Source organism: Leptodactylus fuscus, chromosome 1, assembly GCF_031893055.1.
Source record: "Leptodactylus fuscus isolate aLepFus1 chromosome 1, aLepFus1.hap2, whole genome shotgun sequence".
NCBI lineage: Eukaryota > Metazoa > Chordata > Amphibia > Anura > Leptodactylidae > Leptodactylus > Leptodactylus fuscus.
In genome coordinates this window covers 46,264,557-46,291,513 of record NC_134265.1, presented here as the reverse complement: position 1 = coordinate 46,291,513, position 26,957 = coordinate 46,264,557, and the positions used below count along the sequence as shown (strand labels likewise).

General features: G+C 41.9%; 1 protein-coding gene across 1 annotated transcript in view; it reads right to left on the bottom strand.

Moving 5' to 3' along the window:
* IPO11 (importin 11) overlaps nt 1-26,957 on the bottom strand; it is a 335,766-nt gene that overhangs the window by 67,210 nt on the left and 241,599 nt on the right. The window contains exon 29 of the mRNA XM_075269811.1: nt 10,912-11,002. Coding sequence (XP_075125912.1) covers nt 10,912-11,002 — 91 coding nt within the window. The remainder of the gene's footprint in view (nt 1-10,911; nt 11,003-26,957) is intronic.

Here is a 26,957-nt window from a genome sequence, read left to right as displayed (position 1 = left end):
TTTTTACTGAACTTGAGGTGCTTTAAAGGGGTTGTCCAAGACCATAGATACTGATCCTGAACTGATAAGCTGTTTTGGCTATCAGATGCTGTATACAAGATATACAAACCAAAGCAGCTATGCTTCTATTCAAGTGAATGGGGGCAGAGCCGCAGTTCCCAAATGCCCCTGATACAGTGTACAGAGCCGGAAGCTTTATACAGTATATGGAGCTTTGTACACTATAGCAGTAGTGCTGAGGAACTGCATCTCTACTCCAATTTGCCTAAATAGGAGCAAGGTGTTACCAGTTTTATAACTTATATATGGAGTCTGGCAGCCAATTGGTGAAGGGACCCTTACAGATCTGATACTGGTGACCCGTGGAAAAGTAGCCAGTGTCCATTTTGCCAATGGCCAGTGTCAGTGTCCAATGGCTGTCAGGCATTTTTGAAGGAATTGGAAGGGAAGTTGGTATTGGAACCAGACTTGGAGTCAGGCAGTGGAAAGACAGAGGAGCCGGAGTGAATGGCTTGGCCTACAGACTCCACAGCTATGCTTCGTATACTAACTTCCCGGTGAGACTGTGTTAGACTTGTGCTTATACACAGCTGCAGGGGAAGGGACGAACTAACAGACAGAACTAATAGAGACAGGAGATGTGTTTCAGACACAGTAGATGAAAGTTAGCTGAGAAGCAAGATCTGAAAAATAAATAGCAGGTTCCGTTGTTGATACCGATGTTTGCAAATGGAGAGGAATTTGAGGCGGAACATCTGCCTTGGGTTCCTCTTCATTTTCCGCCCCCTGATCCTCCACGGCAGTATGTTGAGGCTCTCATGAGGTATGTTGTTTCTCACTATAATGTCCTCTGTATCATGGTTGGTGTAACTTCCTTTAAAGCCACACAAAATCTGCCGTGTGAACTTACGCTTATTGTATATCCATCTCTGTGTGGAAATGTATCAATAAACTCACCACTGGGTGTTAGTAGATGAGACCTGTCCTTGTATAAAACTGTCCAAACTTATCATAGGGAACAAAAAGGGTTATAAAGCTTATAGGGTAGATGAGTTTGCAGTGGAAGCATACAGGTTGAGGTGGCTGCAGAATCCACAGACTGGTCACCAAGGACCAGACGGTAATGGAAGGAAAAAGGCCAGCGGCTAGAAATGGACGTCTGGGCTCTCTGGTCCACAGATTGGAGTTTCGACAAGGTGAATACAATATATGATCTTTATTGGTCAAAAACGTACTGCACAACGCGTTTCAAGCTCCACAAGCTCTTCTTCAGGTGCACAATTACTTGCCAGGTGAGGTCAGATGTGTCACATCCTTCCAACCTTGTCATAGGAGAATGTCATAGTATTCATGCATTTGCAGAATGAATAACAGAGGGACAGCACAACATACAACTCTAAGAAAAGATGTTCCAGAAATTATTTCCTTAGTGGAATGCATCTACAGTAGAGTGACCAGGTGTTTAAAGAAGCACCAACCCATCAGAACACCTTTCCTTCCCCATACAATATCCTTAAATATTTTCTATTACATCTTTGTTGCTTTAACCCATTTCTGCCCAGAGTTCCATTATTTCAACTCAAAATTTGAAACCTCCGGCATAAATGGGTTAATATAAACCTAATAAATGTGGTCCGGCTCCCACCTGCCCCCGAATAACACCAGAGGTCTGCATCGGCATAGCATCCATTTTGATCTTTTCTTTGTACCGCTTCACCGAGGCTCGGCAGTAGCGGAAATCAAAATACAGGGGAAAATAAATGCAGATCCCATATCAAACAGTCACTGAGAAAGCGACGGCAAGGCTCTCATTAAACTTCACAAGTCAGAACGTCACTCAGGGATTGACGGGAACCATTATTAGGGAGAAACGCTGGCTGACATATTTTACAATGATCAGGTCTAACTTATGATTTAATTGCAATTTACTTTAATTAAAGAAGCACCTCAGCAGGGGAGACATAGAACCCTTCCAAGTCTTTCTCCCGCTCCACGTGAGCTCCCGTAATGGAATTTAATTACAAGGTAAACGTTTTATGACAAATTCATTTAATTAACTGCCTATATGTAAGAAACCCTAAACAGCGAGGGCTGCATTACCAAGCCCAGACGGGAGTAAAATGACTGCTAATACTGATGCCAGTCGCTGTTACTGGCACGCTGCAAATAAGGATTAACCCATTAGCCACCCATCAACTTAGATTTATGTAACGGCAAGTAAACAGGGAAATAAAACAGATCACATTTTTGCTGCACAGTGCTGGCGGACACATTTTAGTAGATTTCTTAAATTGCCCTGTGTTGTTGTACAAGGTACACATGAAAATATACTGCAATATATGTATATATGTTGTGGGGATGTTAGCTCGGTAGAAGCAGTGGTCCGGAGCCAAACAGTGAAAGACAGGGACACAAAAGGTGCAGAAAAAAACAGGAGAATAAATAAACCTTGGCTTCAGACATAAAATAAACAAAACAAAATACAGCCTTAGGGTATGTTCACACGGAGTATTTTGCAGGCGGATTTTGACGCGGAATCCGCCTCATAATCCGCCTGCAAAAACGTCTCCCATTTATTTCAATGGGAGTCACTTGCTTTTTTCCCCACTAGCGATTTTTTTCAGTGTCCGCAACTCGACACCCTCCTGCTTAGGGCCATTCATTCGCGCCTACTCAGGAGTGGGATACCATGCCAAAAAGCAACACGGTTTCCGCCGTTTGAAATTATCCTTAACTCCAGGCAAAAACAAAATAAATACCTGCTCGTCTGAGCGCCAACTAAACAGAACTGATAACCTAACTATACATGTGGCTTACGTCCAACCACACAAGCAAAACAAGAGCAATATTGTCTCACCAGACTCAGGGTTACAGGACAGACCCACACAACTCCTTTCACCCCATGGATCTGCCCTGTAATGTAGGAGCTGCAGCCTTTTCTGGCCCAGTAATGAGCCAAAGATCTACACCTGGGCTGTGGCCTACTCCATATCCATCCTGGACCACACATATGTCAGAAACTTGGGGCTGATATATCTGGACTCCAGCACTCTGCTGTCACCTTCTCACCTTCTCAAAATTATTTATTTATTTTCTTTTGAAATTAGTGATTTTTGAAATACCACTTTCAGGATTTTTAGGCTGAGGCACCACATTGCAGGAAATCTGCTTTTTTTTCTTGCTGATTTTTCTGCGATTTCGTAACGTTACTAGTGGTACGGGAGCAGAAGTTGAGTAGTCAGGTAAGGCAGAGGAGGCTGAGGACAGCACACAAATCGCATGTGTGGGGCTGCAGTTGCAATCTGGAAGCAGGTATGTAAAGACCAGGTAATAGTCCGTTGTATCTCAGGAGCTGAAGTTAAGCTATAGAGAGCTTCGGCTAGCAAAGGAGAAGTTCCAAGGAACTGAAGATCTCCAGCAAGGAGACCTCCTGGGTGTACAGCCTGTATTCAGATACCTAATACTAATACAATTAGGAAGTGTCAGAGTCACTTATGCACTCATGGCTTTGGCTCAGAAAACCACAGAAAAATAGCTAACAAAAAAAGCATAGAGTAGCGGTAGATTTACCAGGTAAGTCTTAGTTCACATGTTCGCCGGAGTCTCAGTTGGAGAGTCAATTGCAATGCCTCTGTCAGTTTCAGTTTTACAACAACAGACCCCATTATAGTGTAACCACTATTACAGCAGTCCGCGTGTCCATTATTCTGGTCCTCTGATGATCAGAACAATGGATAGATCAATGCTAGTGTAAACCTTGCGTGAGTTATTTATCACATTCCCTGGAAATTCTGGGCAAACCCCATTAAGTGGATAGCACAAAACCAGCAAAATGCTAAATATTCTGTCATGATATTGAGACTTTTGCAAAGAAAAAAAAAATAAATAAAATATATACATATATACATATATATAGGTATATATATATATATATATATATATATATATATATACACATTTTTACAAAAGTCTCAATATCATGACATATATCATATATATACAAAAAACTGGCCCTATTGGCAAATAATATTCCAGCTTTCATCACAAATGATCAAACCGGTTTCTCTGGACCACGCTGACATTGTATGTCATCCTTTAGGTTCATGCTGCAGAATGTATGCGTAGTATGGACCCTTCCTCTGTACTACGTGTTCCTATAAGTTGCACAGCTGTGATAACAGGTGCATGCATTTTTCAGGGGGAAAAAAAGGCCCTAAAGGAAAGTAGGAATTAATAATGGCATATGACCTCATCTTTGCATCTAGACCGTGTTTAGTGCATCTGCTTGACTGCCTGCAAAATTTGTCATATAATGGTTGGTGTATAATTATATAGCACGTAATGGAATGCAGAACAGCCAAAGACCAAAATATTTTTTTTGGGGGGAGGGGGGGTTGCAGGCATAAAAAAAAGTTATTCTTGTGCCTTATGTGACTATTGATTTCCCCGTAGCCTCTGTATGACCGTATTGATTTACTATCTAGTCCTTCCGGACAGCGTTTGTTCCTTTTCTTTACAATAAACTTAGTTTGTGAGAGTTACCATCTTCCGATGACAATGACATATTCCTCTCCGCTGCTGATATCAGATATGGTGGATTATGGAACAGCCACATAAAATTGACATGTAATGGTGTAACAATAGACAATGCTAGTAGAAAGTCTCCTGGATACAAATACTGGAATATCAAAGTTTCTGGACCATTAGATGTGTGGATAAAAGAACTTTCCTTTAAATCCTTTAAAACCAGAACTGGCAGACTTGTGTGTTTGCCAAGTATACACGACAAGAAAAAAGCAGCCTAAAATCCCTATAATAAGCCAGCTGGCCACCTCAAGAAGAAAACAGCTTATTAGTACTGGAAACATTCATTGCAGGAAAAATGAGGCAAGGAATTACATCGAATTTCTCGGATCTATACTTTACTAAGGTTCATTTGCCTGTATATGAGTGACAGTCCCCAGATATCTGTCATCTGAATACTCATCTGCTCGACATCTACAATATCCCTCCTCACTCCCTTTACCCCCCTCCTGACCCCTATTTACATATACCAGGAGATGCAACCACCTGCCATGACCAAAGATGCCATTATTTCGAAAGCATAACGCTGTCACAGTTTTGGAGAGCTCCAGTACATAAGCCACGTTCACATCTGCATTGGCTGTCTATTGTTCTGCTTTGTCGGAGGACCAGAACAATGGACAGGCAGACTACTAAAAGAGTGGATTCATTTGGAGACTGTCAGATGCCATAGCCTGATATGTGAGTGCTTGGCTATTTTGCTTGTTTAGTTGTTTGTAATGTATAAGCATTACATCCTCGCTTTAATAGAAACCTAAAAACCTTCACTGTTATATGTTTGACCATTTATTTGCATGCTAGGTGCTTTGTTTGCGTCAATCATTTGCAGTGATTCTGGTTCTCATGGCTGTTCTGTAAAACAAAACAAAAAAAATTAGAAATTCAATCCTGAGAAAAGAATAGTTTAGGACTTTTCAACACTAATTCTAGTTCTTAGTATCTGTTAATAGGCGCCGCACCACTGATTCCAGCACAGTTGGAATTTTTTCTCTAACCCCTACCATTCCCAAGCAACAAGAGCAGGTACTTTTGGTGCCTGATGTGCTATTTAGAATTTGTACTGTCAGAAGGGCGGGGTCAGGCAGGGGGTGGGTGTGACTCGGAGCTCCAATCAGAGGCAGCCAGTGTCAGAGCTCAGAGTCACACCCCTTGTCTGCTCCTGCCTGACACCGCCCTCCTGACAGAGGGAGACTAAATAGTATATCAGGCACCAAAACTAACAGCAGTGATTGTTCAGGAATGGTAGGTGCTAGAGAGAAAAGTCCAACAGTGCCAGAATCGGTAAAGCTGCACCTAATAAGTGATATAAAGAGCTGGAATTGTTGGAGGTGATGAAAGGTCCTCTTTAATGGTCAGTAGATTTCCATTAACATTTATTTTGTAGAGGAGTGCCTACTTATCATGTAAGGTATTGAAACTAACTGCACTGACTGCTCGAGGAATGGTAGAGGCTAGAGCACAAATTCTGTACCGGAATCAGTAAAGCAGCAGCTATTAAAGGATGCAAAGAGCTGGAGCTGGTGGGAGTGGGTCACGTGCGATATAAGGTCTCAAAAGCTCATGTCCCATCCACTTGATATAAGATAATTTACTGATGGATATACATCAAGTCCGATCTAAATAGTCTCATACCAGTAGAGACGGAAGCAATAAATGCAACAGATAGGATGATATTAACAGTTAATTACGCCATGTGACATTGATAATGTAGATTGACAAATCCAACAATCTGCAAGTTATCAATCTAAGTTACCGCAGGGAGATACTGCCCGAGGTCCCTGCCCAAGCTTGGTCATGGGATGATGTACAAGTACATGTGACTGTCACATCTTATTTAGCGGGATCTGGTATTAATATATGGCTCGCAGCGATGCTTACGCCCGATACATCTATAGCCTTGGTAGCCTAGGAAAACAGCTCAAAGCTTTTCCAATATTAAACTCATTAAAAACTATTCATTTTCGCATTTGCCCTAATTAAACGGTTCGCTAACAGCCTTGACGTCTGCCTACACAAACACCCTACAGAACGAGGAGTGCCTCCTCCAAACAGAGTACAAGAATGGCGCGGCCGCTGCATACGGTACAAGCCACTCAGCAGTGCGTTACTTAAGGCCCCCAAAATGGTTTTCTTGGAAATGGTTCTAATTAACATGGAGGAGATGAAGTGGGAAAGTAATGATTAGTAAACTTCAGCTTGTGTATGTAATTGCAGTGGTGTTCGATATACAGCTGGATTCTTAAGAGCAGGAATTGTCAGCTCCGCGCGCGCTCTATTTGACTGAAGATGATGATTGACGATAGAAAATTAGTGCGCAGGGTAAAGACGCTATTAAGGCACGGACGTGAATAGAAAATGACTTGCTCTGGGGGGTTCCTGCAGCTACTCCGGGGGATTGAAGAAATGTTTTGTAGGGTAAATGTTCTACATCTGAACACTGAAGACGCTACTAGATCAATTCTGGATCAATGACAGGCAACCTATGGTAGACGGCTAGAGTTTCTTCTCTACAGCAGGAAATATAGAAGGTAGAGAACATTAGAAGGAAGACCACAGATCATAGCTACAGGTAGAAGGCGGCATGGTCTATAAAAGGGGAAAGCGCTGAACTAAATAGTAGACGTCTGCATTAAATGAAGTGCTTAAGATGTAAGGATTGTTATCAGAAGTGCTTAAGATGTAAGGATTTTTATCAGCTCCCCTTCTCCAAAAGTAACCTACAGTAGCGTAATATACTTCATGATAATTTCTGAAAACTGGGACTGCTTGTCCCATAGTAATCTATAATACTAGAAGTCCATGCCCTTCCCCAAGGCTCTATTGCTCTATACAGTATATAGTGAAGGACGTAGAGCAGGGGGAGGAGGCATAGACTCCTAGCATCATGTAAGGAGTCCCAGTCTATGGACCAGATTCAGCCTAGGAATTACTGGCAATATACAGTCCAGATATTCCTGACCCTTTGGGACTTCTGCAAAAACAACACCCGGAAGTTGCAGGATCAGACTGCGGTGGGAGACCCTGTAGAACCAGGAAGTGTTAAGAAGGCACCCTGGCCATCTTAATAAAAATGGACAACCTCTTTATGGACCCATGAAACCAATTCAGCACAACATTGTGAAATGACAGCAAAAACATGTCCAGATACAGTCCTATGAAAAAGTTTGGGCACCCCTATTAATCTTAATCATTTTTAGTTCTAAATATTTTGGTGTTTGCAACAGCCATTTCAGTTTGATATATCTAATAACTGATGGACACAGTAATATTTCAGGATTGAAATGAGGTTTATTGTACTAACAGAAAATGCGCAATATGCATTAAACCAAAATTTGACCGGTGCAAAAATATGGGCACCTCAACAGAAAAGTGACATTAATATTTAGTACATCCTCCTTTTGCAAAGATAACAGCCTCTAGTCGCTTCCTGTAGCTTTTAATCAGTTCCTGGATCCTGGATGAAGGTATTTTGGACCATTTCTTTCTACAAAACAATTCAAGTTCAGTTAAGTTTGATGGTCGCCGAACATGGACAGCCCGCTCTCAAATGATCTGAAAACAAAGATTGTTCAACATAGTTGTTCAGGGGAAGGATACAAAACGTTGTCTCAGAGATTTAACCTGTCAGTTTCCACTGTGAGGAACATAGTAAGGAAATGGAAGACCACAGGGACAGTTCTTGTTAAGCCCAGAAGTGGCAGGCCAAGAAAAATATCAGAAAGGCAGAGAAGAAGAATGGTGAGAACAGTCAAGGACAATCCACAGACCACCTCCAAAGAGCTGCAGCATCATCTTGCTGCAGATGGTGTCACTGTGCATCGGTCAACTATACAGCGCACTTTGCACAAATAGAAGCTGTATGGGAGAGTGATGAGAAAGAAGCCGTTTCTGCACGTACGCCACAAATAGAGTTGCCTGAGGTATGAAAAAGCACATTTGGACAAGGCAGCTTCATTTTGGAAACAAAAATTGAGTTGTTTGGTTATAAAAAAAAAAGGCGTTATGCATGGCGTCCAAAAAGAAACAGCATTCCAAGAAAAACACATGCTACCCAGTGTAAAATTTGGTGGAGGTTCCATCATGCTTTGGGGCTGTGTGGCCAATGCCGGCATCGGGAATCTTGTTAAAGTTGAGAGTCGCATGGATTCCACTCAGTATCAGCTGATTCTTGAGAATAATGTTCAAGAATCAGTGACGAAGTTGAAGTTACGCCGGGGATGGATATTTCAGCAAGACAATGATCCAAAACACCGCTCCAAATCCTCAGGCATTCATGCAGAGGAACAATTACAATGTTCTGGAATGGCCATCCCAGTCCCCAGACCTGAATATCATTGAACATCTGTGGGATGATTTGAAGTGGGCTGTCCATGCTCGGCGACCATCTAACTTAACTGAACTTGAATTGTTTGTCCAAAATACCTTTATCCAGGATCCAGGAACTGATTAAAAGCTACAGGAAGCGACTAGAGGCTGTTATCTTTGCAAAAGGAGGATCTACTAAATATTAATGTCACTTTTCTGTTGAGGTGCCCATACTTTTGCACCGGTCAAATTTTGGTTTAATGCATATTGCACATTTTCTGTTAGTACAATAAACCTCATTTCAATCCTGAAATATTACTGTGTCCATCAGTTATTAGATATATCAAACTGAAATGGCTGTTGCAAATACCAAAATATTTAGAACTAAAAATGATTAAGATTAATAGGGGTGCCCAAACTTTTTCATAGGACTGTATATGTGGCACATGGTGAATGGTGACTAGCTTTTTAAAACAACATGATTTTGCACTATTCTGTTATGAGATACCTGTCCTATATGTGTCTATGTTTGGCCACTCAGTGGCTGGGTTGTGAGTTGCAGCCTTTCAAGGGTTTTATCAGCATGTTGCAATTTTGTATTGCAGTGGTTGGAATGGTTGAAAAAAGCAAATATTGAGCTAAGTTTGCGGTGAACATGCCTGAGATATTCCACCTTATTGTTTGGGGAAAGAAATACTTTGTAATGATCAAGACTAAAACGATGACTAAAGATCTGCACTCATTGCACTGCAGCCGATGTACAGTATATGTTTTATTATTGCTGCTCCTCTGTCATTTCTCCTGGCAGTGCTGGCAGTGCATAGCTTTATTGGCAACTGGGTGTTACCAGACTCAGAAAAACGTAGACATGGAGACAAACACTGCATCTTAGGTCATGACAGTATGGAAAAATAACATTTATACAGTCAGCAAGTGTCAGGTGAAGACTGCACACAAGCTAAGCCTGCACACGTACCCGGAAATATATTGAAATAAATGTAAGGATTGAGAAAAGAACAAAGTTGAAAAATATCCCTAAATGTGTTGAGTATTACCAAAGCTGTCGGATGCATCTGCCTGTATAGTCATATTGTCAGGAACACGCTTGGATGGGTTTTTTTTGGCCTTAAATAGAACAATGTCTTCACATTTGTAACAAATTTGTCGTTACTAAGATAACACCAACAGGCTGCCAGTACGATGGAAGGGCGTGAACGCACCCAAAGAAGCACACCGAGGAACAAAGAAATACAGGAGATCATCTACAGTGGATACTTTGTACCCAAATGTCCAAAACCAGCATTTTCCACCACATTCTTGATGCCCTGCGGGATTTGTACCTAATTTATGATGAGGTGATCCTCTGGAGTCCTCCGGTGGCATATTTCGTGACTAGAGATGAGCGAACACTATTCGGAACAGCCGTTCCGAATAGCACGCTCCCATAGAAATGAATGGACGTAGCCGGCACACGGGGGCTTAAGCGACCGGCCGCCGCCAAAGTGTGCGGCCACTTCCATTCATTTCTATGGGAGTGTGCTATTCGGAACGGGTGTTCCGAATAGTGTTCGCTCATCTCTATTCGTGACTCGTATCTAAGTCATGATAGGATTGACCCAATATGTTTGAGGTTTCATCTACTCCATACAGGACGTCGATTAATCTACTAACATTCATTCCTTCCTCGCATGGTGGTGACCCATGTAACACTAGGGTTTGTGTGGCCCACCGCAAGATAGGATCCTGAGATTCACCCCCCATCTACACACATCATGTACATGTCCTCTTCTAATCTGTGATACAGATCGAATCATCAATATATCTAGTTATTCTTGCATTACCCTATATAAAATAGAACCTAGTGACATGTGGTTGGTTCTCATCTGCCGGACCTTTTAGTTCCTTTATTGTGTTAGGGTTGGGGGCCACATGAAGGATCGTCTGGTGGGCCAGTCCATCCTTGACGAAGGCAGAACTGCATTGTGTCTATGTTAACTTTTAATTGTCAAAAATATTACTTACCATTCTTTTCCTCTTATCCTGTTCCGTCGGAGGCTCCTCATCTTCGCTCACCTGAACCTCTTGTGGTTCATTTTGTGACATTAACAGACAACTAAAAGAAAAAAAAAAAAAAAATAGATGCTTTTTCAGACGTAAGACGTGATGATAGGCTACTAACAATGACAATATGTAACAGATATTACATCCCTGTAACCAACTCACGGCGCGATTAACAGATCAACAAAGTAAAAGGAACCCAGAAGAATACAGTGGCTATAAGGCGCGAAGTGTTGGTAGATGAGGTGCGGAATAAAATTGGTTGATGTACGTCATTTTATCGTGGTATAAGGAAGGAAGGACCAATAAAATGGGGGTAATAGAGGATTTTAAAAGAAAAGAAAACCTCTATAAATACACAGCAAAACACGACATCCACTGAGGACGCTGCGATAAAGTCTTCATGGATAATACATAAATGAGAGCAAAATTCAACGGCAATGAAAACATCTAATGTAGTGACAGGGCCGCGGCGCAAGAAGCTTTTACATTGCACTTTATTTTCACACTTCACCTATCATCTTATTTGTGGAACGATGGTTCGTGGCGCCACTTGCGGCTTTCAATTTAACCTGTAAATGACCAGACACTTTAGATCTTTTGTGCACAAACCTTCTTATCTGTTCAGCTACCTTTTATGTGACATGTAGGGCTGTTTTGTCATATTTAGTTTACAGTTTTATAAGAGGTGGTGTAGCGGTATTTTTAACTAGTTTTGTAGACATTTTTTTTTTTTTTGGATGTTTGTTACTCGATCACACAAAAACGGCTGAACGGATTTGCATGAAACAGATAGTTTGTAAACTTGACTCGATTAACACATAGGCTACTTTTTATCCCGATAAATGACACAGCTTCACAACTATAATGAATTTATATTCATATACTATATGAAACTGCTCTTGGCAGCAGACTGATAAAGCCAGGTCTGTTATCTCTCTGTGTAAACACACAGCTAACCCTCAGTCCATTGTGTACATGCATTTACATATTATCTGATCTGCTGCAGGCAGTGCTGACAAATCTAAGTTGTCACAAAATTCTAAAACAACGAGAGCTATGAAGGTAATCAGAAGTCACAGACTTCTCCTGAAGTGGAGCTGAGGGGGATCATCGACACCAACATCACACTCATTACCTGGCGTCCCAGCGAGCTGCTGAGATGCTGGAACAATCACAGGCATGGTTCGAGGAACAAGTTTAGCAGCAGGACAACTTGAGAGCTGCTGAAACGCTGGAGCAGGCCAACCATCGACGCCAGCAATTTGCTGAATATAGGCGGATCATTGACGCCAACAACACGCAGATAAAGTCGCAGGCAGAGGCTAGTAATATTTATATGTATAAAACAAAGTTGTCAAGTTTCTGTATATATATATGTGTGTGTGTAATATATGTATTTTTTTTGTTTTTGTTTTTTTAAATTTCACTTAGTTTCCATTACTAACAGAGCAACAACACCAACCATAGAGATAACAAACCTAGCACCATCCCTGGAGCTGTGCACTTGCTACACAGATTCCCTACTATCTTCTTCCTGCACCACCCCATTCAGTGAGAGTTAATCATCCCATTGCTGTGACATCACCCCTCCTACTTGAGCAGCAAGAGCAGTGCTCCAAGGGCTGAAGGCCCCACCCCCAGTGCACCAACTGCCTCATTTGTATAAGACTTCAGACTTGTTTTTCTCTAATTCTATACAAGTGACACGGTGGGTACAATTGAATATGTTTGGTTGAGGTGATGAACTCATAGACTCCCTTTAAGTACTGAGAATTGTACTTAATTCTATAGTCTGGGGACATGGGTGCACTGTAGCATGTTGAACTTGGGGGGCACTATACTATATGGGGGCACTAGAGTGTACCTACCCCCATGATACACACCTCCTGCTGTAGACCCCTGGAAAAACAATATTCAGACAAATATTCCTTACAACCCCTTCATATATGTAAACTTGGATCAGCCAAGCGTGCATGTGCAGTGCACAACTGAAACCAAAGAGTGTACGCATTGCTTCATTGTGCATACATAGTGCAGCGGGGTGTACGGTCATCGGCTTAAATTGCATACTGGAAGTGCAACAGGAGCCACTAGAGAACTCTTATGACTCATCTACAGTAGATTAAAACTTAAAATTTCTGCCAATTGCTGCGATAGGGGCTGGGGTTGCCAGCTTTGAGGACAAGCTGCTGGTTTAAGGGCCCCCAAACCTGGTGACAGGTTCCCTTTAAGCATACACAAGTTTATACACATTCTAAATAAAATGTAGGTCTGTAGGAGCTATGGTTGGCTGAGCTGTAATATAAATTCAGAAATGCACTGTGTAATACAGATACAGATGTTCTTAGGCTCTGAAGCTGGTGGATGTGCCCTGCATTTATCCAAAAACAGTAGCAATGCAATGCTCCATATGTTCCCTTCTCCTCGCAGGCTTATTAAAATTTCTTGTTTTACAAAGATTTATATCTACTCACTTTCCGCCGGCGTCACACAAGGACAGACAATACTATGCCCGGAATATTAATGGGTGCTTCACTAAAAACGTGCGGGGTCTCAGAACTTCTATTTGTATATATCCCCCATCCTTTATACGGACTATCTAAATATCCAACTATCTGGAAAGTCTTCCAATCTGATGTTTTCTGTCTCTAACAGATTGTGGAGTTCTAAAATGGTTCATCACGGAAAGGCAACCTATGCAAGGCGTGCTAGTAATAATAAGTCTCTGGTGGACAATAATGTTCATCATGACGGAATCCACATAGAAACTACATTTCGTGTTGGGTGAAAAATTTAAAACCACTGGGTGTTATGTCATAGGAAAAATCCAGGCCACATAAAGACTTTGGATGAGACAGTAAACATAATTCGAGCTGTGTACAACCATAGTCCTAGTAATTCAACCAGCCTGACTAGTATAAAACTACAGGTGCACAAACCATGATATGCGCATATATTACAACAACATCTGTGTTGTAAGCCATGCCGATTCCGTCTTCTTCAGCAGCTGAAGCCCGACGACAAACCAAAACGCTACAACCTTTGCATTAGCTTGAAAGCACCAATTGGAAGAGGTCAAATTCGCTGACAAGCTGGGGTTCAGCAATGAGGCTACATTTGACTTCATTGGGAAGGGCAATCATCACAATGATGGAAATTTGGGTTCAGAAAACCAAGTGCCCTTGTTGACCACATGAAGGACTCACTCAAGTAAACATGTTCTATGCAATGAAAAATCCACGGTGCCTTCTTTGTTTGATGAGGATACTGTGACTAGCCACTCCTACTTGTACATGTTAAAGGAATGGCTTGTGCCATGGATAGAGGACAGTCTGCTAACATAGTCTATCAGGAAGATGGTGGACATTCACCTTGCCATTTGGATGTTCTCCAATACCTGAAAGAACTTACATTAAAACATTGAATCAGCATTGATCTCCACGATCTCCAGACCTACCACCCTGTGACTTATTACTGTGGGGCTACATCAAGCACCCAGTGTAACTGGCCACCTAACTGCAGGATCTGGATGACGCATCACTGAAACAGTGGAGCCCATATCCAAGATATATCAGCATGTGTCGTGTCACTAATGGAAATCACATTGAACAACTGTAGTGTACAGATAAAACTCGGAGCGTCTTTTCATGTTAATACATTGTGTTACATTCTCTTGGTTCTGTATACAGAGACTATAACTTTACACCCTACTTTTTGAATGACATTGCATACCTGTGCAAAGAATTTTGCATTAGTTCCTATGCCCCCAGCTAATACTCCTGCTTTATTAGACGCCAGCTTCTCTGTATTTGGTTCCCATAAACCTAATTAGCTTTAGTTGATATTCTGCTATCACGGGTGAACAAACCATCTCTCCATGTATCGTAGTCCTTGGCTTAATTTCAGCGCAATCTACGGAGGCAAAAGTTTGAAAAATCCATTTCATTTTCATGGAAAGCTTCAAGTTTATACCCACAATGCATCTGAATTTGTATGCATTAAGCAGAAAACCGCCTGCAGCAAAACAGCTGGGTGACATATGATAGAGAAAGACTTACATCAAGCATACAAATAACACTGCTACCTCCCTGAACTGCACCTTTCTAGACGTTATCATTAGATTACATATGGTAATCTGCATACGTGCATATTCTGTGTCGCACATTGTTCGCCAATTACCAGTAAAACAAAGAAGAGGGGTAACGTTAGAATGACAGCAAAGATCAAGGAGCTTGGAGAGCAACACGCGGCAGGAAAGCTCATTAAAAGTTGTAGCCATCACCTAGATAAAACAGAGGCATCCATCCATTCTGCTGGATAAACCAGTATTCTAGAGAACGCAGCCAACCTATGAATTTAACTGGATTCACTGACTGTTCTCAAGCAAGACAAAGTCTCTGCAACTCGTCTTAGAGGTTCCTCTACTGTATAAATGAAGTTGAAGGGAGTCTACCGCAACTCAAATTTCCTTGTAAGTCATTTATGTACTGTTGTAGGGTGACGCTTTTCAGATGTAAGGCACTGTGGATCTAAACCAAAAGGATTTTCCATATTAATAATCTATCCACAGGATAGGTTATGAATGTGATCTGTCAGGGACCGAAACCAGGACCCCGCACAGATTATCTGTCCTAGCAGCTAAAGGGTGCTGCAAGATGCTAGTGGACATGCGGCACATGCATTGCCGCTCCTATTCAAGTAAAAGGAGCGCCAATGCGGTTATTCTGATCCACCGCTATGCATTGTACTTGAATAGGAATGATGCAGCGTTGGGCGCCGTCCACTGGCAGGTTCCTGTATCCAGAGGCTGCTAGGGCAGATGATCTGCACGGGGTGTGGGTGTTGAACCCCGAGAGATCACATATTGTTGACCTATCCTGTGGACAGGTCTTCAGTATGAAAATTCAGTTTTGGGGTGGAAAATCCCTTCAAAAATGCAAGTTTTTAAACTGTTTTAAATTTTTGTGTAGTAGGTGGGTGAAGTAACAGCTGGAAAATAGATCTAGATATTCATTCATTAAAAAAAACACTTGCCAAGGAGTTATTGAGATTGAATGGACCTTTCTTTGTGCAAATGTAATGATGCCGTATGTGAGTTATATGTGTCAAACACAGGGCCTGCGGGCCAAATATGGCCCTCCGAGTCACTATTATGTAACCACAAAGTCACTCACTTTAACTGGCGGAAGGAAACAGCGCTGGTCCAGGAGGCCTCTTACATAGTTTTGCTAGAGGAAGAATGCAGAACCAGCAATCCGGAATTTCTATACGTGTGTGTTATTTGTTGTTGTTGTCAATGAGTAAAGTTATCACTCTCATCCACAAGGCTCTCCATAATGCCGCACCTCCCTACATTTCCTCCCTCATCTCTGTCTACCGCCCAACCAGTGTTCTCCGTTCACTCAATGACCTAACACTTACCTCCTCTATTATCAGAACCTCCCACGCTCGTATACAAGACTTCTCCCGAGCTGCACCACTTCTCTGGAATGCTCTATCCTGGACAATCAGATTAACTCCCAATTTCTACAGCTTCAAGCGCAAACTAAAGACACATTTTTTCAGTCAGGCCGATCACAATTCCTAATGTAAACCCGTCCGTACCGTAATTAGAATCCATAAAACTAACCCATCTCTGTTCCAGCTCCCACATGACCCCACATGATATGATGCCATTTCAGACTAACTTTATATGTCCAAGCTCCATCCACATATTAAAGGACACGACTAGTGACGCTGATACAGTTTTATGTTTGTGTAATTTCAGTAACCTCTATTACAAAATTGTCTGACCACTGTTTAAGCAAAGCTACCTCCGATGCCGCCCCTGCTACCTCCGATGCTGCCCCTGCTACCTCTTGTGTCACCCACTCTACCTCATAGATTGTAAGCTCTTGTGAGCAGAGCCCTCAGTGCCATTGTGTGAAGTGACTATTTCTTTGTAATGTATCTTTTTGTCTGTATTTGAACCCTACAAATTGTACAGTGCTGCGGCTATATGAATAAAATGTATTAATTATTATTAACGGCCATATTATTAAATATGGCACCTGCATAGGAGAAAAAGAGATCTGATGTGTCAATTATGGTCGCAGAATCCACGCCATTGTTTAATTGGGAAGGTTGTGCCTTTTACAAAAAAAAAAAAACCTCATCCACACACCTAGTGTAAAACTCATGGTTTATAGGAGGCATTTTCAACGTGCATTTTTCAATATCAAAATAGATTTTTTTTTAAATAAAATATTTGCTTTAGATTAAGCTAAGACTTAGCCATTACTATATCATTTACTGTTCCGTGCTGCCAAGGAGTGTGACATCCAATCCCATTGACTTCAATGGCAAGACATGTCGACAAGAGTCATAGAACTGTCCGAGTTATGACAAAGGGGCAAGGAGCTCAGCAGAGTGCCGTGACCTATTCCTTGGTGGCTGGCTATGAGTCAAGACAGATGTCCATGAGCCAAGACATCCTCTGACATGTCCTAAAGACATGTCATAAGATATTTAAAGATGACTCTTCATTCAAATTTTATTCTTTCTCCATAGAAGAAACAAATACTAGCCAGGAAAACGATACAATATTTTTTAGAAATTTTAGCAATTTTTCTATTTGTGCACGATTTCTTTTGTATCACTCGAAATCCTATAATCCTAATTCCTTGCCTTTAGTGGATTTGGATTTTTGCATTTTCAGTTTCTTAAGGATTCATTTCTATTGAGATGCAGAGAAGCTGTAATATTCCACTGTGATTCAGTAAGAGATTTAAATGGGATGGAAGTTGTAGAGAAAATATGCAACTCTCAGCAGCAATGTATGGCATATCTATAGAAGAGGATATGGAAAGCAAGCGAATTATATAATACTGTCATTTACATTCTGAAAATGCCACCCTAGTATGAGCACTTGGGGGTAAGGAACTTAAATACTCAGCAAAATGTAATAAAAGAAACTTTGGCAATATTAAGGCATTTATTATGCATTACTTAGCAGCTTCAGGCATTTAACCCTAAAGAGGTAACTGTATACATTTGTGTAATGACCTGAAACGGCCAACAAAATGCAAAAGTATTTCTCAGTTTTATTGACTTGCCCATCTTCCCGCAGATCAGTTGTTTTTATGCTGCCAGGGATTTCTGTGCAGAGGTTTACCAATTGTAAAGGGATCCTATCATTCAGATGGAATTATTTGTCCCTAACACGTCGGAATAGCCTTATGAAAGGCTATTCGTCTCCTTTCTTTAGAAGTCTTCTCCGCACTGCCGTTCCATAGAAATCCCAGCTTTCGCCGTTATGCAAATAAGTTCTCTTGCAGCACTGGGGGTGGGCCCCAGTGCTCAAACAGCACTGGAGGTGTCCCCAATGCTGCCAGAGAACTCTCCAGCGCCGCCTCCACCTTATTCAGGAACGTCCTCTTCATACGTCTTCTTCCGGCGCAAGCTGTGAAACTTGTAGGTCTCGGGCAGAGCCAACTGTGCATGCCCACAGGCCACAAGAAAATGGCTGCTTACTTACGGTGTACTGGAGAGTTCTCTGGCAGCATTGGGGACGCCCCCAGTTCTGCAAGAGAACTAATTTGCATACCGGAGAAAACTGGGATTTCTACGGAACGGTGGCGCGGAGAAGACATCTAAAGGTAGGAGACGAATAGCCTTTCTTAAGGCTATTGTGAGGGTTAACTGGAATTGTGGCGTAACTAGGAATGGCGGGGCCCCGTGGTGAACTTTTGACAAGGGGCCCTCCCCCCAACCAACGCTGAAGACCTCTTCTACCACAGGGGTCCAAATACTTATTGGTAGACAGTGTATAGCCATCTGTTCAAAATAACGCAAGTCAGAAAAGCAGGAGAAAAACACCAGGAACATAGTTATGTGACTGCATCTAGAGGCATCTCTGCTACACATAGTACATTATTAAGCGACTAGTTTATTACATATAAACCATTGCACCCAATTTCTAATTTGGCCTGTTATATCCCCTCTGATTTCAGGTATGTGTTATGCAATAAGACCTTAAATTGGCTTTTCACATCCCATTATCAGGTAGCATAGAAGCATATTTTGCAATATAAATGAATGAGTGAATGAATTGCAGTACCACACACAATCTATGCACAAGAGTGGCACTGTTTTCCTTTGTGTCCCAATATAGTTACGCCATACAATGCTCCTCTGGGAAAAGGTTTGCATTTGAGCTCTCCTTCAATGAAATATGAAGCTGCACCTTTAGCGCCCCACGTTGTATTAAAGCAGAAGTGTTTTTCAATCTCATAAACCCCTTTAAACTATAAATGCATGGACTGGTAAAGGACTCTATAAGTGAGTACATGCGGCCTCCAGCCTTCTACCCGTACAGTCTCTGTATTCACTTTCACCTGTATTATACTGCACTGTGCTCCGAGCTCTATTGCCCCCATTCTGACTCCCAATGCTCTTCTCTTCGGCACACTTAACCTGATTCATTTCTATTACGTTTTTCTAATCTACTTCGCTTCTGTGTTACATGAGACTTGGCTTTCTGCTCTGACCTGTATTGTATTCCTCAGGTTTCACATGTTCTCCATAACATATTAGTTTTTTCTTACATGTTCTCTGCCTCCTGCTGACTCTCTTCAGTTATTACACCTCTCACGTGCACTAAGTCTCCAAACTGTATCTCTCCAACCAATGTGCAGAATTCAGCCTTGCTTTTCTATGGTCCTGTTCACATTGAGCTAAGGCCAACGGTCCCACTATAACAGCTAAACAATACTTTGCAGTGCAGTAAAGTTTAATGGACTCTCAATTTTCTGTACCACAGTGATCTTAAAGGGGTTTTCCAGGCTAAAAGTTGATGACCTTACCAAGCACAGCCCGAACATTTTGTACTGCTGCAATCCTTAGTATAGTAGCTCAGCCCATTCACTTGAGTGAGACTGAGCTGCAATTAGGTTATGTAACCAATGAACTCGTGACCTAGCTATGGGGGCAGAGATAGCAGTCGCTACTAGGCCCCGGACCCTGAGCTGATCCAAGGGGGTCCTGGTTGTAGGCTTTCCATGGGTCATCAATTAAAAATCCCTTTAATACATTAACTCAACTCTTTCAATGGCTTATGTTGTTATGTGATAAGATATCACTGTACAGAAAGTTATCAGCGTCAGTTCCACTCTGCTACATTAGTTCATGCTTTTACTAGATCACGATGTGCATAATGGTGTAGTTCACTTTCATGTACACTATACTATGACTCCCTATCCTGTTCGCTGCAGCTTGTGTCTTCTTTTCCCTGCACTTTATACCTTGGTGCTCTTATCTTCTTTGTGCTCTATAACGTGTCTCTCTTTCCTGCACACTACAGCTTTGCTCACTTCTGTTCCTGTATAGCCTGGCTCTCTTGCCCTTTTTATGTATTTCTTGTTATCTGGTCTTTGTTTTCTGCCTTGCACTTTATAGCCTGGCTCTCCTCTATTCTTTGTGCTCTATAAGTGGTCTCTTCTTTTTCCTGTATTCTATAGCTTGGCCCATGTCTTTTCCCTGTAAACTATAGTCTGGCTCACTTGCACTGTCTTCTATTTCTTGTGCACTACAGTTTGGCTCTCTTCTCTTCCCTTTACTCTATAGCTTGGCTCTCTTCTCTGTATTCTATAGTTTGCCTCTTTTTCCTGCAGTCTATAGCTTGGCTCTCTTTCCTGCACTCTATAGCTTGGCTCTCTTCTCTGTATTCTATAGTTTGCCTCTTTTTCCTGCAGTCTATAGCTTGGCTCTCTTCTCTGTATTCTATAGGTTGGCTCTCTTTCCTGCACTCTATAGCTTGGCTCTCTTTCCTGCACTCTATAGCTTGGCTCTCTTCTCTTCCCTGCACTCTATAGCTTGGCTCTCTTCTATGTATTCTATAGGTTGGCTCTCTTCTCTTCCCTGCACTCTATAGCTTGGCTCTCTTCTCTGTATTCTATAGTTTGCCTCTTTTTCCTGCAGTCTATAGCTTGGCTCTCTTCTCTGTATTCTATAGATTGGCTCTCTTATCTTCTCTGCACTCTATAGCTTGGCTCTCTTTCCTGCACTCTATAGGTTGGCTCTCTTTCCTGCACTCTATAGCTTGTCTCTCTTCTCTGTATTCTATAGATTGGCTCTCTTATCTTTCCTGCACTCTATAGCTTGGCTCTCTTATCTTTCCTGCACTCTATAGCTTGGCTCTCTTTCCCGCACTCTATAGCTTAGCTCTCTTCTCTGTATTCTATAGCTTGGCTCTCTTCTCTGTATTCTATAGATTGGCTCTCTTCTCTGTATTCTATAGACTGGCTCTCTTATCTTCCCTGCACTATATAGTTTGGCTCTCTTTCCTGCACGCTATAGCTTGGCTCTCTTCTCTGTATTCTATAGCTTGGCTCTCTTATCTTCCCTGCACTCTATAGCTTGATTCTCTTTCCTGCACGCTATAGCTTGGCTCTCTTCTCTGTATTCTATAGATTGGCTCTCTTATCTTCCCTGCACTCTTGGCTCTGTTCTCTTTCCTGCACTCTTAGCTCTCTTCTCTGCATTCTAAAGTCTCTTTCTTTTTATGCTCTATATCCTCGCTCTCTTGTCTTCCCTGTGCCCTATAGCCCATTTCTCTTTCCTTACCTGCACGTTGTACCTTAACTCTTCCCTTTTTCCTATACTATCCATTGAGGCTCTCCACGGTCTCTAAATGGTATATAATTCTGCAATGTTATTCAATTATATTCGTCCCTCTTTATTCCCTCTCTCGCTGCTCTGCCCATGAACATGTCACATTAGTTCTGCCACTTCTGGCAATAGGATGTATAATGCTAAGGCTCTGACTATTACACTGCGCGGAATTGTAGAAAGAAGCAGGAGATAAAAATGGAAAGAATTTCTAAGATGATTTTTTTTGTGACTCATGATTATAATCGGTAAGCAATGCTGGATCCTCTATGTGGCCTTCCAGTTAACCCTTTATTTTTGTGATGGCAACCCTTTCATACACATTGCATAAGTTCTAACATAGCGTTGTGCTTGCGCTCCATGTGGCGCACACTTATAGTCTTGTAAAGCTGATGGAGATAAAAATACTAGAAATAATAACACTAGTCATAATAAAATATTCTATTCTTTTGTGCGGACTGAACATTAAGGGAGGTATGAAGCGGAACAACAGCAGCCCTGGAAATAATCATTCTGAAACTGTGCGATGTAAGGCATGTTGTGACATTAATGATTGAACAGGGCGCTGACGTAAAAGGCATATTTATGATACCGTAATTGTGCGTTTTCAGGCTGGTTTTTATTACACAGATGATCCCGTGGTCGCCCAGTCCCTCACTTCTGCCGCTGGAAGCTCCGAAGCATTATGAATGAAGCATTCCTTAAAGCCATTACAGCTCCTCACAGGAAATTCTCCGTGATGAAGTGATGGCTATTTTTATACCCTTGAAAACACAGATTGATATTCCTGTCCATTCAGTGTGTGAGGGACTGCACTGCTAAAACCACAGCAATATCCCTGACGTGGCCGTGTAGCCTGGCATCAAACTGCCGGCTGTTGTGTTTTATAGTTATGGATGGTGACGTTTCTGGACATTTTTCATACTAAGGAGTCATTTTCTGCACCCGTAACAAGAACAATGGCCTATTGTGCAGAAAACGCGGCAATAAACTATTCTTTTTATTCGGAAAGTCAGGAGCACCTCCATCTTCTCGCTGTGGCGAAATAAGTTCATTGTGTATTAAGACGCGCCGCGGTTATGAGCACAATGTGGGCTTTATGAAATTCAGATAATGCTCATCTTTTTCTCAGAGCCATAGGTTAATAATGTGGATAACCAAATCCTATGATATATACTCTAGCCTAGACTAAGGGAGGATGCATGGGATAGTCATGACCACAAAACTAAATACATTTGGACAAATTACAATTTCTAGGAACTGAACAAAAAAGTGACAATAAATAAACGTCATGGTATGGCTTAGTACACATCTGTGGTGAAATCTCCATTGGAGACTCCGCCACAATGCCCGTCCGAAACCTGGCAAACTTTTTCCTCCACTGGAGGACCCCATTATAGTCATTGAGTGCGTACAAAAATCCATTTGGGGTCGGAAAACTCCTTGAGGCTAGAAACGCTGCAGAAAAGACCGTTGCAGAAATTCATTATATTTTTCTCCATAGGAAGTCTGCAGAGTTTTCCTCTGTGGATTTTCTGCTTCTATTATACCTATATGGTAAATGCAGGCGTTTCTATAGGTAAAATTGACATGCAACGATTTATAGAAACACAATGGTTTTGGAAATCGCAGCATGTCCGGGTATTTTTCTGCCATGTGTGGAGGGATTGGCCAGAATTCCATCCACTTTGCAGGTACTGTAAAACGCAACGAAAATCGTGCTGTTTACGCTACGTAGGGCCCCGATCTTAGACTAAGGCCCCACATTGCAGAAAAGTAGCATTTTTTTTCTTCCTGATTTTTGCTGGGTTTTTTCGAGTCAAATCCACTAATGGGAAATATAAAGGAAGTTCTTATACTTGTCCCTTCTCCTCAACCCATTCCTGACTTTGGCTCAAAAAACTGCATTAAAATCTGCAACAATAAAAGAATCTTTTCCGCAATGTGGGGACTGAAACTTAAGGTTTCATTCAGATGGTTGTAATGCAGCCATATGATATGGACCATAGTATTGCCACGAATCCTGTCCCAATTACAAGTCTAATAGCTCGAATTAGCAGCAGCATAGAGCCCTGTGTTGACTCAGTGGTATCTGTCCCTGATCATATTTTCTCAAAATACAGAGCATTATCAATTCCTTTGAATGTCCGGTTGATGTTGTACTTACTACAAAGTGAACTAGATCTAGTACTATCCCCACCATCAGTCTCTATTAGTGTAGTCAACTCATTCTCAGTTAAACCTCAAAAGATCAAGAGTTCAGCTTTACAGCCTAGTGCACATGTTTTATACATGAACTACATTCTTATATAGGAATCTATTCTATCATCTCACACATCACCGACCACAAAAAATAGTCAACACAATGTTTATTTCACATTCCTGCACACATTGGCGTCAGCCTGGCATTCTGTATGTGTTACAAAGAGGGATTCTGGTCTCAGCAACTAAAGGTTATTCTTTACACGGTAAATAACTATACAATTTCTGCACCAAATCCTCGTGGACTTCAAGATTTATTCATGCTGTCATTAAAATGCATATCTATATATATATATATCTATATATACATATAGATATATATATACATACATAGATATATATATACTCATATCATGTGATCATCTATATAAAAGACATGGTGTAGGAAATAACTGCATGCAAGTATCACACAAGTTGTGTTTGAAGCTGTTACACTTGAGACACATCACAAGTGCTATTCAAGCTATTTTCTGATAAAAGTCTGTATATAGTACAAGCCTTAAAGAAGTTGGAACCATTATGGCCACCAGACCCAAAGAAGTGAGTGGAGTGGCGGTCACGCAATCACGCCGGTGCACCATTCACAAGTTGATGGGCACTTACCATCCCCCCACCTCCTGATCATTTGGGGCCTGATCTAGGAGAGCAAACACTTATCCCCTGTCCATAAACAATCAACCCCTTTAAGGTGGCCATACACTTCTAAAACTTTGTTTTTAGCTATGTTTGGTAGTCATCAACGTAGACTCAAAGCCTGCTAGTGCTGATGCTGACACCCATGTCTGGTACCTGTACCTATGTCTATTTCTTGTTTCTGCAACACAGCGCAGAGCTCGCATAACCTGCAAGAACTTTACACTGTAAGGATGACGTTGCGATAGGTCCTTGCAAAGATGGGCCAACTGGGCATAGCTCTGGGAAAGGTAATGGGGCCGAAAGGTAGGGCAGAGGTGTAAATCTGAGGTCACATGATAACACTCAATAGTATCTGCAGGCAGTAAATAGAGACTAGACTTCCTGTTTGCACAGCAGCCCATGCTAGAAAAAAAGAGGTCAACTTTGATCATGTAACTTACTGAAGAAGAAGAAAGCAAGATAAGGAAAAGCACAGTGAATAGACAGCTATTGAGAGGGTGGTACTTCAGTCATCATAAATAAATAGTTACATCACCCGTCTCCTCCATACACATGCATGCAGGGCTTGTCTGAGGAGTGCATGTGTATAGAACATGGAGAGTGGAGAAAGACACTGACAGACTCCTACAGAATAGTCTTATCTTCACAAGAACAAATGAATGGGGCAGGCGATAGCATACGCTTTGATCCTAGTCAGGAGACATCACACACACTAGATGGTTGGCCAATTCAATCAAAATTGGTGGGTTTGGCAGATACGTGTCTAATGTGTATAGCTACAGTAAGTCTTTTAGGCAGACTACATAGTACTCTGCAGATTACATAGGAAAAGTGTTACATGGAGATACCGCAGGTCATATACTGCTTATTGGTGCTTACAATGAAAGCTTGTACAGTAGGTAGCCCTCGAAATACTTCAATACTTCAAGCCAGACTTCAACAGCTACTTGGGCTACATTGGCCAAAATGACCAATGGCCGGCAGCAGCCAGAGACTGCGCAGTTACTGTCAATGGCTTTCTTGCGCTAATTAAAAGAATTGGGATTTGCTAGGTCTCTGACATCGGATCCTGGGGGACCGGAATGTATTGTATACTATATAGATACATTCTGTGCATTACAAATTCCACTGTCAGAGTGTAACATATACTGGGAATAGCAAAGTCTCTAGTATGAAAACAATGAATTTCCAAGCAAATGTTTGCCAATAAATCCATAATGTGAATAGACTATATGGCTAGGAATACATGTGCAGAATAAAAATACTGCCTATGCTGTAATGAAAACCCCACGGTATAGTCCTCTGCGTAGAAGACAAGGCCTCTTAATATTTCATTCATTGTGAATGGCTGAAAGGAATCGGGAACAGATTTTCCCATGTGAATTGTCACCTGTAATCATATCGTCTGATCCCACTTCTTCATGGTTTCTGAATAATAAATTACCCAAAGATTGTGCCCTAGACTTTAGTTAGTGACTGTGACTCGCATGCTGCAGGACAGGTGACAGTCTGTCGCCTCTGCTGTGCTTTTCTGCAATGTCTCTCCATAATCCTGCTCACAATCAAAATGATCTATGTCAAGGCTCTCTACCTGTGATATACACAAGGGCTGCAGAGGTAGCAATCACTACCGGGCCCTATAGCTTCAGGGGGCCCAAAGGTCTCTGTACAATCTATAGATTGCATATGATAAGTGGGGACCCTGTTAGGGGGTATTCACCCTCCTGTTGATAGTGTCCATTCTTAGCATCTGTCAGGCCTGGTTCACATCTGCGTTTAGGCCATTCTGTTCACCTATCCTCATGAAATATGCGGAGAGAAAATCCTGCAAGCAGCGCTTTTCTCTCCACATATTTTGAGCGGAAAGCGAGCGGAAACCACATGGACCCCATTATATTCTATGGGGTCGCATGATTGCTTAGGTAACCACTTTTTTATGAGGATAGGTTTCCGTTCGGGAGGTCCCCAAGAGGACTCCGCAAACGGAAACCTGAATGCAGATATGAGTATGGCGTAAGAGAATGTTAACAACAGAAACAGACCCTATCATAATGGACAATGGTAGTGTAAAGGCCCCCTTACGCTAGGGTCACATTTGTGTTTGGGTTGTCCGCTTGGGGATATGCCGAACGGAAACCTAATTCACTTAAAAAACCGGTTACCTTTGAAAACCTGCAGATCCCATAGACTACAACGGGGTCTGCCAGGTTTTATCCCGGTTTCTGCCTAAAAAGAGCAGAAGTGCAGAGAGAAAAGTGCTACTCGTAGGACTGGGGGACGGGATCCTCAGGCAGAGATCGGGCGCAGGTGTGAACCTAGCCTTACACATACTGCTTTGGAGCCTAGGATCTGCAAGTTATACCTCTGGGTAGGCCTACATAAGAGGGGAGAAAGACCCTAAGGCTACATATGTATGACAACTGTGTGCTGTCCATGTTTTCCAGAAATCCATACACCTGAAT